This window comes from Amblyomma maculatum, chromosome 1 (assembly GCF_055883805.1).
Source record: "Amblyomma maculatum isolate TAMU_Amacu chromosome 1, ASM5588380v1, whole genome shotgun sequence".
NCBI classification, from domain to species: Eukaryota; Metazoa; Arthropoda; class Arachnida; order Ixodida; family Ixodidae; genus Amblyomma; species Amblyomma maculatum.
The window spans coordinates 179897329-179914304 of NC_139344.1; the positions used below are offsets into that span (position 1 = coordinate 179897329).

Consider the following 16976-nt stretch of genomic DNA (forward strand, 5'->3'; position numbering starts at 1 on the left):
AGTGATCGGATAGCTTTTGCTCAATAGTAAACAGAAATACCTGGTCGTTCTCAGTGCGAACGTTGACGTGATCTATGCATGAAGACACAAGTGGTGTACCCAAAATTTCGACACATGTGGGAAGGTTGATAATAGATTCTATCCCAACGTCAGCAAGCGTGTTCAAGTAATCAGCTACAATGTGTCGTTCTTTCTTCAGCACGTCAATGTTAACATCACCTATCATGCACACATGACCAGATGGAAAAGCAAGTAGACGCAATTCGTCCACAAACTTTCTGACACTTTGATTTGGCGGCCTATAATTAGCGAGCAATGTGATGGCAAAAGATTGTGTGTGAATACGAAGGGCTAGCGATTCAGCACTTGTGAAAATTATGTTCAGAGGACTTGAAATCCAACCATTTTTAATGAAAATGGCAATTCCACCGCCACGGCCGTCCTTGCGCGTCAAAAAATGATTATGATAACCTTGGAGTTGAAAGAGACCAGTATGTTCCTGCCCAATATTAATTTCAGTTAAGATGAAAACATCAGCTATATAACGTACTGCACCAGCGTGGACACAAAATTCATTCCAGTGCTTGCGAATACTACGCACGTTTACATGAAAAACAGTGAATGTGCCTTCACCTGGTTTTAAAAGAACAGAAAAAGAAGGAAAGTCTTGAAATTGTTCGCACGAAGCCATGAATCAAGGAAAAAGATCACAACAGACAAAGCGGAGAATAGAAGAGGTCAGACTAGCCGAGACAAGTCACAAGGGCTCATTATGCGCACAATTGGGTCGCCCTCCTTCTTGGGCATAAATTTTGCCATGTTTCACCCATACGAACTTGAATTCGGCCTCCTTGGCCTTAGTCTGTCTCCCAGAACAGTTATCTGTTGTATTTCATCAAGTTTTCGACAAAGAAAACCGAGGGCTCATTTTCCTTCGCCAGAGATTCCAGTTTCTTTAGCTTTGCCAGCCAGCTGTCACGTATGCCCGCCGAAAGGAAGCGCACTAAAACTGGAGCTGTTTTGCTCTTCCTGGGCAACCGGTGCACAGCTACTACATGACCTGGCAGGAATGAATCAATGCCCAGTTGAGCAGCCAGTTCAGCAACGGTAGTAGTCAAGTTTTCACTAGGAAGTTGCGGTAGGTTATGAATTTCGAGGTTTGAGGACCTACTATACTGTTCAGAGGCATTTATTTCGCCTCTAAGATCTTGAATGACAGCTGCCTGAGAAGCGACCTGATCCTCAAGTACCATCACTCTAGAAGACAATTCAGTGACCTGTTTCTCTCGCGTTGCTGATTCTTTCAGCAAGGAATCATATTTATTTGAAAGAAAGTCAACCGAGTCGTGTATTTCCTGCATTTTTGTTTTCACTACTTCGATCTCGGATTTGAGGCACAACAGTTTGTCTATTTTCGACGGAACCAGAGAAAGAGATTCAACTTTCTCGCGAATAGAATCCAGCAACGATAGCTTTTCAGCAATAGCTGTTAACTGGCTAGAACTGCCTTGGGAAGAATCCGCTGAGCTGCATGTCTTGCTCCGCCACTTTTCTCTCTTTTTCGAGCCCATCGACGAGAATGTGCCTTCAGCTACGCCTGAGCACTCCTGACCGAGGTGATACAACGATGCACAGTTGGAGCATTCCATGCACCGGTCTTCGTCAGCAAAATCATCCCCACATTGAGCACAATTTTCTCCCTCCATCACACATGCGTACAAGAGAACACACGCGGTAGATCAAGCAAATGGCAGTTTTGCAGTTGGCGGCATGGAATGTACAGAAAAGTCGCTACAGCGAAACCAGCTCACCTGCAGTAACAGAACAAATCGTTTAGGGCCGGCTCTGGACGTGCCGCCAACTGCGCTTGCTGCTTGCAAGCGATGCACTTTTATGGGGACGATGACGGCGCTTGTTGATCAGAGCACCATCTTGTGACGCGAATCGAAGTCAAGAAGAACTGGAAAAGTTCCACGTATTTTCAGCAGAGCTGCCACACCGACGAAGCCATCCGTGCAAAAGAGCATCCGACGTCCGATGGACCACTTGAAACTGTTGCGACTTAGTTGCGCACCTGCAGTAACAGAACAAATCGTTTAGGGCTGGCTCTGGACGTGCCGCCAACTGCGCTTGCTGCTTGCATGCGATGCGCTTTTATGGGGACGATGACGGCGCTTTTTGATCAGAGCACCATCTTGTGACGTGAACCGAAGTTATACAGAGCTCTTGTGTTCCTCAGTTGGCTGTTGTCCTCAACTGCTTGGCACTGTATATTCAGGAAGGCATTCTTGTCTCTCCTTGCTATTTTCTTATATCCTTAGAACCTTATATCTTTCTCTTTCCCCCATAACTTTTGCCATCCTCCTTTCCTCAGCTATTTGCAAAGCCTTTTTGGATAACCAGTTTGCTTTCTTGCATTTCTTTTGCTTTGGAACTACCTTAGTAGCAACTTCTTGTATTATATCACGAACATCAGTCCACATCTCTTCGGGCTCTCTGTCTTCTAGATCTGATTCTTGAAATCGATTGCTCACTTCCACAGCATATTCTAATGGAATTTGATCCAGATCATACCTGAAAGGCCTTCTAGTTTTCTGAGTTTTCCTCAATCGAAGCTTAAATTTGGCAACAAGAAGCTGATGATCGGTGCCACAATCGGCCCCAGGCCTCGTTTTTACTGCTTGTATAGCGCTTCTCCATCTCTGCCGGCAAATAATGTAATCAATCTGATTCCTGTACAGACCGTCCGGTGAAGTCCATGTGTACAGGCGCCTCTTGTGCTGTTGAAAATGAGTATTCGCTATGGTAAGGTTGTTTTGTTTTTTTGACAAAACTCTACTAGCCTCTGCCCAGCTTCATTTGGCTCACCAAGACCGAACTTGCCTGGAATTCCGGATATTTCATCACTCCCCACCTTAGCATTCCAGTCTCCTATGAGAAAAAGGACGTCTGATGATGGAGTGCGGTCTAAAAGGCATTGCAGGTCAGCATAAAATCTCTCAACTTCAGCTTCTTCAGCAGTGGTGGTTGGTGCGTAGACTTGGATAACTGTTATGTTGAAAGGGTGACCTTGGATCCGAAGTGAAGTCATTCGGTCGTTTTTGGGGTTGTACCCTAGCACTGCTTTGCTCATTCTTCTGTTTACTATGAGAGCGACCCCATTCCTTCTCCTGGATTTGTGCCCACAATAAAAGACATAATGGTTGCCGGAATTAAATTCTCCCATTCCGGTCCACTTGAGCTTGCTGATACCCAAGATATCAATGTTCAATCTGTCCATTTCTCCCTTGACGACATCCAGTTTACCTTGCGGCATAGATCTTACATTCCATGTTGCTATGTGATATATCTCCTTGCAACATCGAACTCTCCGGTCGTTTCCCCGACATATCCACAACTGAGCGTCCTTTTGGCTTTAGCCCAGCCGCTTCATTCGTCCTGGAGCTACTAGGAATCGCCCTTTGTTCATCCCCAGTAACATGTGGGACGCCTTCCAACCTGGGGGGCTCATCTTCCGGCGCCATATCATTAATGCTATTGTGACTGGCCATAGGGTTTTCTTGGCAGGAAATACTGGAGTGGGTTGCCATTACCTTCTCCAGTGAATCACATTTTGTCCGAACTCTCTGCCGTGACTTGTCTATCTTGGGTGGCCCTACACAGCAGAGCTCACAACTTATCGAGTTTCGCAAGCCCCTCCGCCACGACAAGGCGAAATCTATGAAGGGGAAATGAAAACATATTACCTATGAAACGAACAGAAATTTTTAGGCATAACATTTGACAAGAAACTCATTCCTGCCAAACATAACCTCTAAAAGAAAGCTTCAGAGTCTCTCAACATACTCAGCATACTCTCACAGAAGCACTGGGCATTGGATAGAGCGTAAACCTAAACTCACAGAAGCGATTGGAGGCCACTCTATCCAGCTCAGCAACTTCAGTTGTGAGCTGGGCGGAGGGCTGGGCCTTGAAGGTCACCGCGGCCCAAATTTGCTCTGTCATGTAGAGCGGCCAGAGGGCCTGTCGCTGTCCTGCTCATCGCGTTTCCCTTTCCCCACCCTCACCAAGCCACCTAAGTGGCTCAAATAAAGTTTTACCAACCAACTTCTTTTACATATTATCTTACCTTACTTGAGCTTATATCCTGAGCACTTACCTGAGCATATATCCTTAAAATCATATCGCTTTCGAAACACATCTGCTATTCAGTTGTAACAGTTTTCACCAACAAACTTCACTCCAACAGGCCACTGTTCTTGCGATTTGAACAAGTGTGTTTCTGAACATACTGAATTGCTTACCTGGCATTGCCAATAGACATAATCCAATACCTCCATGGTACGATTTTCTAGTGATCTGTGACCTATCTCTAACCATTCTGTGAAACACAAACTCCAAGACATATCACTCAAGAATTCTGCAAACTCTAGAAAAAATACAGCACCTACATAGACTTCTATACTAACAGTTCAAAAACAGCTGATTTTGCAGAAGTGCTGTGCTGCAAGCAACATGGGAGAAAATAATAAAACTTACGCAGTGCGTGTCTATTCTCATCGCTGAGTGCTATATATCTCTTTCTCTTTAGAGAAAATTAGTGAAAGAGAGTTTTGCAAACAGTGTTACTTGCACAGATTTTTTTAGCATACTCACAGCCCCTCATCCTAGAAATGCAGTCGTGTCGCTAGTAGACATCATACATAACATAGCAGCAGCCACTCATCATCATCATCATCAGCCTGACTATACCCACTGCAAGGCGAAGGCCTCTCCATATTTCTCCACTTAACCCGGTTCTGCGCTAGCTGCATCCACTTGACCCCTGCGAACTTCTTAATCTCATCCGCCCACCTAACTTTCTGCCGCCCTCTGCTACGCTTTCCTTCCCTTGGAATCCAGTTTGTTACCCTAAGCGACCATCGGTTATCCTCTCTTCGCACTACATATCCTGTCCATGTCCATTCTTCTTAATTTCCACTAGAATGTCGGTAACTGCTCCACTCTGCACGCTTCCTATCTCCTAATGTTACCCCTACCATTTTTCGTTACATAGCTCTCTGGGTTGTCCTCAACTTAAGCAGAACTCTCTTGGTTAGCCTCCATGTTGCAGCGCCATAGGTGAGTACAGGTAAGATGCAACTGTTATATACTTTCCCCTTTAGCGATACCGGTAAGCTGCTAGACATAATCTGCGAGTGCTTGCCAAATGCGCTCCGTCCCAATCTTATTCTTCTTGTTATTTACTTTTCATGGTCCGGATCTGCGGTTACTACCTGTCCTAAGTAGACATATTCGCCTACTACTTCCAGTACTTCGCTACCTAATGTAAACTGCGGTTCCTTCCCGAGGCTGTTGAACATTACCTTAGTCTTCTGCATATTGATTTTCAAGCCTACCTTTCTACTTTTCCTGTCTAGGTCATCAATTATTATTTGCAGTTCATCCCCCGAGTTGCTTAGCAAGGCAATGTCATCAGCAAATCGCAGATTACTGAGGTATTCTCCATCTACCCTTATCCCTAACTGCTCCCATTTCAAGTATATGATTACTTCCTCTAAGCAAGCTGTGAATAGTACTGGGGAGATTGTGTCTCCTTGCCTAACTCTTTTCTTTATGGGAATTTTGTTACTTTCTTTATGCAGAACTATGGTTGCTGTGCAGCCACTACATATATCTTCCAGCACTTTCACGTACGGGTCGTCTACCCCCTGATTTCGCAATGCCTGCATCACCGCCGAGGTTTCAACTGAGTCGAATGCTTTTTCGTAATCAATGAATACTATGTATAGGGGCTGGTTATATTCCGAGCATTTTTCTATCACCTGATTGATGGTATGGATATGATAGATAGTAGAGTACCGTTTCCGAAACCCTGCTTGATCCTTTGCTTGATTGAAGTCTAAGGTTGTCCTGACTCTATTAGCGATTACCTTAGTAAATACCTTATACGTAACAGACAGTAAGCTGATTGGTCTGTAATTTTTAAGGTCCTTAACGTCCCCTTTCTTTTGGATAATAATAATGTTTGCATTCTTCCATGGTTCCGGTACCGTCGATAACACCAGGCACTGCGTATACAGGGTGGCCCGTTTTTCTAGCACGATATCCCCCCCGTCCTTCAGCAAATCTGTAGTTATCTGATCCTCTCCAGCTGATTTCCCCCTTTTCATAGTTTCTAATGCTTTCTTGAATTCGTCCTTCGTCACTGGTGGAACGTCTGACTGTTTTTCCCTACCGCCAATCTCATTACGGTCCTGACTACTTTGGCTACTGTAGAGATTTGTATAGAACTCCTCGGCTACTTTGACTATCTTATCCATATTTGTGATGACGTTGCCCGCCTTGTCCCTTATCGCATACATCTGGTTTTTGCCTATGCCCAATTTCTTCTTTACCGCTTTAAGGCTTCCCCCGTTCTTTACAGCATGCTCAATTTTCTCCATGTTATACTTCCTTATATCGGCCACCTTGTGCTTATTGATTAGCTTTGATATCTCGGCCAATTCGATCCGGTCTGTTGGATTGGAAGCTTTCATACTCTGCCATTTCTTGATCAAATCTTTCGTCTCCTTAGACAGCTTACCGGTATCCTCTCTAACTATCCTACCGCCTACTTCTACCGCGCACTCAGTAATGATATCTCTGAAATTATTGTTCCTTGCTTCTAGGGTAATGTCGCCATCCTCGGTTAGAGCTGAATACCTATTCTGTAGCGAGATCCTGAACTCTTCTGCCCTCCCCCTCACCGCTAATTTGTTGATGGGTTTCTTTCTTACTAATCTGTTGGGTTCCTTCTACAGATTTAGGCTAATTCGGGACCTCGCCATCCTGTGGTCACTGCATCGCGCTTTCCCGATTACCTCTACATCTTGCATAATGGCGGGGGTTGAACACATTATGAAGTCGATTTCATTTTTAGTCTCCCCGTTAAGACTTTTCCACGTCCATTTCCGGTTCTTTCGTTTGCTGAAGAATGTATTCATGATTCTTAACTTATTACGCTCTGCAAACTCAACTAGTAACTCCCCCCTGCTATTCCTAGAACCAATGCCATAGTCACCTACTGCCTTGTCTCCTGCCTGCTTTTTCCCTACCTTGGCATTGAAGTCGCCCATTAGTACAGTATACTGCGTCTTTACTTTTCGCATTGCCGATTCTACATCTTCGTAGAAGCTTTCAACTGCCTGGTCATCATAACTACATGTAGGTGCATAGGCCTGTACAACTTCAATAGCCACTACCCAGAGACTAAACATCAAATTCTGTGGAATCCCAAGTCATGTCGGAATCAAAGACGTTGAGAGAGCAGATGTATGCGTTGCTCAAGCTCGAGACAAATCAAGCAAGGAAAAGTGCTGTTTAAGGATTGCATGATGTTGCAAACTGGAAGATAAATGGCAGTCCACTTAAGATAACACTGTAAATAACAAACTTCATTTTGTAAAGTTTTTGGTCAAGTTGGTGACTGATTCATAACCGCAGAAGGAGCATGAACACTAGAGAAGAAACAAGCAAACACATGTAAGGAACATTTGTTTGTGTATTTGTGTGCTTCTTTTCTTGTGTTTGTGCTCCTTTGCTAAATAATTTTCTCACTACGAATGCTTTAAGGAAGTGATTTTATGCCATCTTCGCATAGGGCATGCATGTCTCACACCTAAGTTCATACTCGCAATACAAGAAAAAACTGGCAGTGGCTTACCTTGGTTAAGCCCAGTTAGAAGCGAAAACTTGTGTATTTGGTTGAGACACTTAGCGGGGCAGGTTGAGAGTGAAATTGTTGACAGTATTTGGTTGAGCTCTTAGTTTGCTTGTTGTTACGCTTGGCTATTTCGTTGGTTACACACAGGATTATACTTGGCAATTCTTAGCGCTATGCTGTGCTATTCATGTGGTATATGTAGACAGAGGCAGTGGCGTGTCACTTATTGGTGTCAGGTCCTTCAAGTGCCATAGTCTCTCGCACACATCACGCATGTGTCCAAACGGATTGTTTACAAAGTCTCGCGTGAACAGTTTAGTCGCACTTACACTTTCACTCAGTCTCGTCACATGTTCGATGATGCGTCGAGTCTTTGCATCTTCTTCTTTGACGCATTCCATACTCGCTTTAGACTGCTCAGGGTGAGTACTACCACTGGCTTTAGCGCGGCTTTCGGCTTCTTGGTGTCGTCTTTTCGCGAGGCTTTCCTCTCGTTCCGGCGTTTCCGATGCGCTTTTCGCCTTGGCTTGTTCTTGCATCGCTCAACGTTCAACTTCCAGGGGGCTATCTCTGGATCCGAGGAATTAAGCTTCTCATCTCTCTGACGGCGACGAATGGGAAGGTCTCGCTCCCTGTTCTCTACTACTGCCGCATCCATGTCGAGCACTCTACGGTGAGCCTCTGCAGAGCGTGCATATTTATACACGTGGTACAATCTCTCCTCGCCTGATGCGCAGCAGCTCCGGCGGCACAGCACAATCTGGCATGATGTCACGGACATGCACAACGCAGCTGGCGGTACGCGTGGTTCCGGCTAAAGGTCAACCGACAGAAAACCCGTGCGGCGGAACTGTGGAGAGGAGGTGGCTCCGCCGAGGGGGCTGCGCAGCTGGCCTTGGCTGTGACGTCACGCGCATGCGTAGAATTAGGCTATGCGGAGCCACGCGAAGCTGCGGTCTGACACGGGTAGTCAAGGTTTCGTTTCAAAAAGGCCTATGTGATGTATGCGGTGATGACCTTGCTGTAAATCGTGTCTTATACCCGTGTAAAAAATTCTAAACACTAAGGAACGCATTCGTTTTCATCCAGCATTAGTTTTAGATGAGAATGCTACTATTGACTTGTCCTGCATTGCTAGTTTTTTAAAAGACGGCGATTCCAATTCATATACGTCCCTCCCCCGGAGTCGATGGGATGGCCCCAGATGTGCCGTGAAGACTGCAATAGCGGAGATTGCACATGGAATATTCAACATACTATAGCTCAGAACAAATGCAATCCTTATATACACCAGATAGCCTTGGTTGCTTATATGCCATTAAACCCAATACAACACAACCTATTAAAATGAACTCGGTATGAATTCTAGGATAAGGTGAAAAATGAGGGTGCTTTCTTAGTTTCCCATAGAGTCGATGCAAAAAAAAAAAAAAGAGGGAGAGAAGAAACTTCTAAAATGAACACTTTGTACACAATAATCTGTGAAGATCAACTTTCAGGGCTGACCGTGCCCCACTTGTGCAACTCTACTCAAGTGTCTGCGCAGCACATCCAAGGAAGGGAAGCAAAATTCTGTGGAAGTGCTTCTGTTCTTTGTGTAACTGCTGTGCCCTTTGCTCCCGCATTACATTCATATGATCGGCTGTACAAGGAAATAACTGCTAATATGAGATAATCCTCCAACCTTCCGGGATATCTGCGCACCATCTTCTAGGAATGCTTGTTTCTGGTTGCTCACGCTCGTGAATTCATTTGCTCTCTCACGTAGTCGTGTGTTCATGACAGCACTGCCACCTCTGACTGTGTTGCCTCGTGGTGTACATCGTTTTGTTTTTGTGCACACTGTGTACTTTATGTTGTAGTCATTTGGCTAACCACTCGGAAAAAGTTGGCCTAAATTTCATGAGGAGGCCAATGTGCTCACCATGATAGTGCCGGCCGACTTTCCAAGGCTGAAACAGCTCACACTTTCACCATTACAAAAAGTACCATGACAGCTATTTTGAAAGAGTGCAGGCCACTGGTGCATCATTGGAAGATTGCGAGAACGTGATGCAGCTGATGCTCGCCTGGGTACTTCGATGTAGGTTTTCAGTGGTACGAGGACGCCTAAATATTTCTCCGAAAGTTGAGCAAAAAGTCTGCTTTTGCGGCAGTTACCCAATTTTGACGTCGAACACCAAGAATGATTTTTTTGCTAATAGAAAAGAAAATAGCATCAATAACGTAATAATTGTTTAGAGAGACAGGACATTGATCAAAATATATCATAAGCTTATGGTGAAAAAGATGTCTTCCCTCGCATAGTACAGATCTGGTGCTGCAGTATTCACGAAGTGAGCATTTAGAATTTTAATTTGGCAGTGAAAATCGTGTAAAACAAACCACACTGCCCCATAGCAGCAAAATGCTGCCAATATCGTTGTAGTGCCCCACATGACCACACCTCAGGAAAATAGCACTTATTTCTTTATATGCAGCTTTTTTTTTCTTTTTGTGACTGCTCACCAAGTTTTATTTTGCGTTTTCTTCAGTGTGCTCTTCATTAAAAAGCAATGCTCCGTCACATCATCGACTGTGTGCTTTTAACTTTTGTCAATAGATGCTACCGGCTTTTAAATTTTTCTTTGATGAAATGGTTACAATGGTGCACTATAGCTTTCATGCCGTAAATAGCCTTGAATGTGCAAACTGAAGTGGGGGCTACAAATACTAACAGCGTTACTGTGTAGTCATCTATATTTGTTTTCAGTACAGCACTTTTGCAGTTGAGAAATTGACATTACACATGCTGGTCATACTTTCCAGCATCAGACTACATAAAAACAGCCACATGCACTGATAGAAAACAACCATAAAAATTTTCTACAGCGTTTCAAAGCAATAGTTCTGGAGATGTGCAGTTTAGATAGGAAGCTTTTCGTTCTGAAAATATTGAATGCCTAAAGTACAGTGTTTTGTCCCTTTAAATTGCAGTTACTTTTGCCTGCAGGGACGGTTTATTTATTGTTCTCATTTAAAATGTATTTGGACACACACTGCATACTTGCACTTCATTTTTTTAAAGCACTTCTGACACTATGGCTTCTCATAAGACAAACATTTTTGTGATTCCTTGGAATTAGTACTAAAGGGACCCTACTGTATATCCTAGCATTTCTTTCTAGACAGTGCTGCAGCATTTGCTGATGAAAATCTTCGTGGCAACCAGCATGCAAGGCTTAAAACTGTTGCAGTGGTTGTTTTGATTTCATACGAATTACATTGTAGATCCTCAAGCACACACTTCCTGTAGTCATGGTGGCCATTGTGCATCATTCCTTGTTGTGTTTCGTGACATTTGCACTAGTTTCTGTGAGAAATAAATCAGTATTGTCATTTTCTGAGCTTCATTGGGTGAATAGGGTCTTTACTTGAATCTGGTTATTATTATCCTCCAAGGTGTGTGTTTGTGTGTGTGTAAAAGAGAGACGAAGAGAGGTTTTTTGATCTGAAGAACACATCTGTTATATGAAGAAACAATCTGGTTTCTTGCCACTCTGGTGAAAAATGATATTGCCTTATTCCATCCTTTGACTGGACTTGCATCAATGGCCCAAAGAAACCCTTTTTTTATCATCTGCATGCAAGGATGCTCTGTGTGTGCTCAGTTATAATCACTATTCTCAGTATCAACATCTCTGCCTGTATCTGGCCCAGGTACAACAAGAGGAAACCTTACACATCAAATTTGATTGTAAGGAGGTTTGAAGAGGCTACACGGCTCGTACCTCTCGGAAGTGTTGATTATTAACACCTTCTCAGTCCATCTTCAAGGGCTGTTGATGCAAATTATTCCAATACATCAGAAAATGTGCCGAAATGTGAGAGGTGTAAATGAGACAAAGAAGGTGTTTAGTAGTCAGAGGCAGAAATGCAGTTTTCTATCTGGTAATAATTTTCCTACAGCCATTTAATAGAGCATAATGTGCATATGTCACATCAGGTACAGTGCCTTTCTTTGTTCACATCATGTTGGTTGCTGCAGCTGGGCTACTTACATTGTCAACTTTTCAGGGTTCGAGGAGGATTTGTGACGAGCCTGTGGAGGCGCATGCGTTGTGGGAATATACATGTACGGCACTGACCATGCCGTTCAAGGTCATGGATATGCATCTTTGTGTGAAGCCCGAGGGAAATCTACTGCAGTTTGCCGGCACTGCAAACTTTCCTGGGTAAGTGATTTTGCACATTTGTCGTGATCCATTAGTTCTGGCCACTTATGGCACCAGCATATTTTATTGCGAAAGCAATACTACGCCAGGTTTCTTCCCGTCGTGTAGCATAGTTCGTGGCCGCAGTCACGAATGACCTTGCACAGCCGCGAAGAACACGAAGAAGAAGAGCTCTCGGCCACCCACAGCTGATGCTTTAGCTCCATATTTGGTTCAACAGCGTTGAACCCTTCTCATTTTTTATATTCAGAGTGTATGTTGATGATCAATCAAATATTTAGGGGAATCCCCAAAGGTGAAGTAGATTTGTAATAAGGGAGTAATTAGTCATTGGCATCGACCCAAGCGCAGCCATACAGCTACAAAGGAAAGGTGAACAGCTATCTCAGAAATCTTGTAGTTAAACAAACATTCCTCCTAGTCTGGGGATCGAACCTGGGACCACCGCCTTTCCGGGGCAGTCGCTTTGCCAACTGAGCTAACCAAAATTTGACCGGTAACTCGAAGTGGGAATGGTGTTGCTCGAATATTTAGGGAAACCCCCCCCCCCCCCAGGTGAAGTAGATTTGTAATAAGGGAATAATTGGTTGATCAACGTCCTACCATCTGATCTGCTGACCGTCCTGGTTAGCTCAGTTAGTAGAGTGACTGCCCCGGAAAGGTGGTGATCCCAGATTCGATCCCCGGACGAGGACTTATTTTTTTATTTCTTAAACTATGAAGTTTCTGAGAAAGCTTTCCCGTGTAGCCGTATGGCTGCGCCCGGGGGGAAGTCAGTAACTAATTACTCCCTACACATCCTACAATATTGCATACGAGCCACACGCGCCGTAATATGTGTTTCTGAGTTTAACTGCTCGCTTATTTGCACAGACATTTGGGGCCCAGATAACACATGACAGTCTTTCTTTCTCAATACCACGCTTGGATGATGTACTTGGCTAAGTCAATCAGAATTAATTGGAAGTTTGCATAGTTTGCGGCATTGTCAATTCGAAACAAGCAGCTGTCACATAGTCCATACCGGTGGCTGGCTGGTATAGGTACAATAAAGAAATCAAAGCATGGACTGAACATCCCTACACATCCTACAATATTGTATACGAGCCACACGCGCCGTAATATGTGTCTCTGAGTTTAACTGCTCGCTTATTTGCACAGACATTTGGTGCACAGATAACACATGACAGTCTTTCTTTCTGAGTACCACGTTTGGATGATGTACTCGCCTGAGTCAATCAGAATTAATTGGAAGTTTGCATAGTTTGCTGCATTGTCAATGCGAAACAAGCAGCTGTCACATAGTCCATACTGGTGGCTGGCACCATCTGGCGCCTGTCTGAGAAACAGTTCAAACGTTTTGTTCTGGCATACTCAACCAAAGTTGAACTTCGAGGCAACCTTTTCTTAGGTAGGCATCAGTGTCACCAATATAAACACCAGCATTAGCTCTACCGGTTGTTTCAAAATTTCTAAAAGTATTTTTAAATAAAACAAAATTTTTGCAGGAACGAACTCTCAGATGTGGCGGATGATTCTATTTGGTGTAAACGTCCTCTGTTTATCCAGCTAACTAGGTTCCCACTAATCAACCTAATTATCGGAGTTGGTTGGCTAATCCCAGTGAGGAACTAAGTTCAAAGCCGTGAACAGTTTTGAAATGAAGAATTCATTTTCTAAAGCCTTGTACACAGTAAAATCTGGCTTTTTTTTTTTTTTTTTTATATAAGACAAACTCAGCACAACAAACACACAGGAAGCTCAACACTGACGTGACATCAGGTGATGTGTGCAGTAGCTAGTGTCAAATTTGAACTACGTATTACTAATTGTCATGCACTTTGTTGCTCCGTCGCTGTCAATAATAATAATGGCCATGCAGATAGCAAGGATTGGCCTTTCTCTTGCACCAAGCTGTGAGGCAAAAAATGTGCATGACCTGGTGCAATACCGGTTTTAGTTTGAACTGAGTGACATAGCCTCTGCACACATCATCACCGGATGATGCCAGTGGTGATGACGTGTGCAGTGAGGTGTTGTGGGTGAAAAAAAAAAAAAATCTTCTTGCAATATCTTGTGCTTGTTTTCATAGCTGTATTTTCTGGGGAAATATAGTCGAACCCGAATATATCGAACTCGAAGGGGATCGCGCGAAATAGTTCAATATATCGATAATTTGATACACAGAAATCTGCTTGTAACGGCACTTACGATGCGGAAAAACGATACCGTATTTGTCACGTAATCAACCCACTCGCATAATGAACCCACCCTCCACTTTTGCACCCGAGAATTTTGAAAAAAAAAAAAAAAACGTTAAAGCCAGCTCGCTCACATGCAAGCGATTGAGTGATCTCAGCGACGAGCGGCAGCGACAGGGCGAAAAAATTTCCAACTTGTTGGAACTGCGTCTTTCTCGCCGCTTGAGCCAACGCGGCAGCTCAAAATAAGGTTTTTGTGTCGCCGCGGCAGAAATCGCGAGCGTTTTCGCTTGCATGTCGATGGCGCGTGCTGCTCCGTTTCGGTCGTCTCATCCCACAGCTCATTTCTTGGTAGCGTGCCAAGATGCTGCGCAGTGATGTCACGGCGTGTTTATCTTTTGATTGCTCCTGTGTGGTGGGGAGCGAACTTGGCAGAGTGATAATGCAGGAGTAGTGATAACTGGATTGCACAAGCCTGGTTTGATTTATCATGCCGCGCTTGGGGCGGGCGAAGGCCACTGCCACAAAATCATTGGAAAGCGTGATAGCTGCAAATGCTGTTTGAAGCGAAAAATGCTAAAAGCCGGTGTCATGATCGCAGTTGACCGCGTGCTTTCGCCGATTCATACATGCAAGGATAAATGACTCCCGCAAAAAAAAAAAAAAAAAAAAAGCTGCAGCTTCTTAATGTCCGCAGCTGCCATATCTTACGCTACGCCGCGCGTAGAGGACAACGATAAGAATGAACAATTCGCAAAAAAAAAAAAGAGAGAGAGAGATCTGCCGCTTCTTAATGTCCGCAGGCGCCATAGCCACGCCAGCCGCCACACGCAGAGGGTTTCACACGCTGTGGCTTGGCACATGCGTAGCGCATGCTACTGCAATCGAAGGCCAGGAGAGAGGAAGGAGAGAGATAGCTCGGCAAAAGAATGGGCACACCCTTGCACTTCGTCTATTGCGTTTTTCTCTTCTCGTTTCCACCGGTTCTCTCAGGTTCATTCACGCACATGGCTTGCAAACGTCACATGCTGGTGCGCGGGAAACGATAACCGCAGATGCGCGCGCCTTTGGGGAATGGCCGTGATTTAGCACTGGGTGATTTAGATGGGTGATATAGCTTTGGGTGTGTTCAATTTTCAGTCCCGGACTTCATGCTGACATGAGTCCGGTGTTCGATTTTTCTTGAGCAGCTCAGAAGCTCCGCCCACCTGTACAGGTCCCGGGAAAGTAGCATCGTGCCGGCAGCCATATTCAGTTGGACTCCGTGCACATTCGGAGAGCTTTTCGTGTTCCTGCAGATGATAGGGCTATTTTTCTTAACCTACACCAGCGACACTAGGGTTGTAAATTTATTGGAAGTATTGGAGTTTTGCTACACTGGCGCAGCTGGTGTAGTTTAAAAGATATGGCCCTGATATTTGCACAAAAGTGGGACGCGAGCTCCGTAGCTGGTCTCTAAGCAGCTGTAAGACATTTGAATCTTGCATCTTCGCTTTCCTGTTATGAACTTCATTATGTAGAGACGTGTCCAGAGCCCTGAGCACAAATTATTTGCTTGCGCTGTCCAGAAATTCTTCACCTGTTTGATCTTTTCAGTATGCATGCCTGAAAGCATCTATCTCAAGTGAACTGCTATGTGCTGGAGCAGCTAATGCTTGTACAGTGAAAGCTCGTTAATTCACAACTCGTTAATTCGAAATTTTGGATAATTCGAAATAGTCATCGTGGTCCGGTCCGCAGTGCATAGAAGTCTATGCGTGTAACAGCTCGTTAATTCACTCAAAAATTGGCGCCGCCACCCATAATTCGAACTGCGCACCGCCAAGCGGCGCTGTTAAAAACCATCGTTGGAAGCTTTCACGGCAGAACGATAGATGGCACAACCATCGGGGCGCCGCTAGGGTGCTGGAACAAGTACTAAACAGTCTTTCCTGCCGCGACTCCTTCGAGGAACGACGTTTTAGTGTTATCGACCACGGTTTCGTGTTGCATTTCTTGAGCCCTCGTTTTGCACGCCGCTTGTTGTGAGCTTGTGTCCGCGAGATGTGTTCGCGTGGGAAATACTGTGCCAAGACGGTGAAGGAGAAAGTGGCTATTTTACGCGAGGTGGATGAACGGAAGGCCAGCAAAGTGGAAATCGCGAAAAAGCACGGGATTCCACCAAGCACGTTGTCGACGTACGTCCGAAATAGGAAGGCCATCGAGGATGCCTATGAAGCCGAAGATTTCGCCAGCAACAGAAAAAGGCTTCGGTTAGCCAAGTATCCGGAAATTGAGACCGCTGTGATCACGTGGGTGAAAGAAATGAGAAGCGCTGACATTCCACTGAGCGGCCCAATTATCATGGCGAAGGCGGCCGATTTCGCCCTGCGCTTGAATGTGGAAGATTTTGTCGCCTCCGAAGGATGGTTTCACCGCTTTAGAGACAGACATAATCTTGTCTTCCGGGTGTTGTCTGGAGAAGCCAAAGAAGTGGATGCAGAAACTTGTGCCACGTGGCGAAGCGGTGCTCTGCAGCAGTACTTAGAAAGCTACTCGGCACATGATATATTCAATGCTGATGAGACGGCTTTGTTTTATAAGCTCCAGCCCGACAGAACAGTAACATTTAAAGGGGACAGCTGCGCTGGCGGCAAGCGAAGCAAAGAGCGGATTACTGTTCTGGTCGCCGCTAATATGACCGGGACGGAGAAGGTCCCTCTTTTTGTTGTCGGCAAGGCACATAAGCCTAGATGTTTCAAGAACATTAGGACGCTGCCGACGGAATACTCCGCCAACAGCAAGGCGTGGATGACGGGCGAATTGTTTAAAAAATGGCTCTTGAAATTCGATCGGAGGATGGAGCTAGGGAAGCGT

At 44.8% G+C, this 16976-nt stretch overlaps 1 protein-coding gene across 3 annotated transcripts in view; it reads left to right on the plus strand.

The window, feature by feature from the left end:
* Window positions 1–16976, plus strand: part of LOC146205019 (protein arginine N-methyltransferase 7-like) — a 166473-nt gene that overhangs the window by 109171 nt on the left and 40326 nt on the right. The window contains exons 14-15 of one of the 3 annotated variants that reach the window (XM_084589689.1): window positions 8266–8378; window positions 8443–9127. In XM_084589689.1, coding sequence (XP_084445815.1) covers window positions 8266–8310 — 45 coding nt within the window. In that variant the 3' untranslated portion in view covers window positions 8311–8378; window positions 8443–9127. Of the gene's footprint in view, window positions 1–8265; window positions 8379–8442; window positions 9128–11761; window positions 11920–16976 lie in introns of those variants that run through there. The other 2 variants (XM_084589690.1, XM_084589688.1) reach the window with 2 other exon arrangements.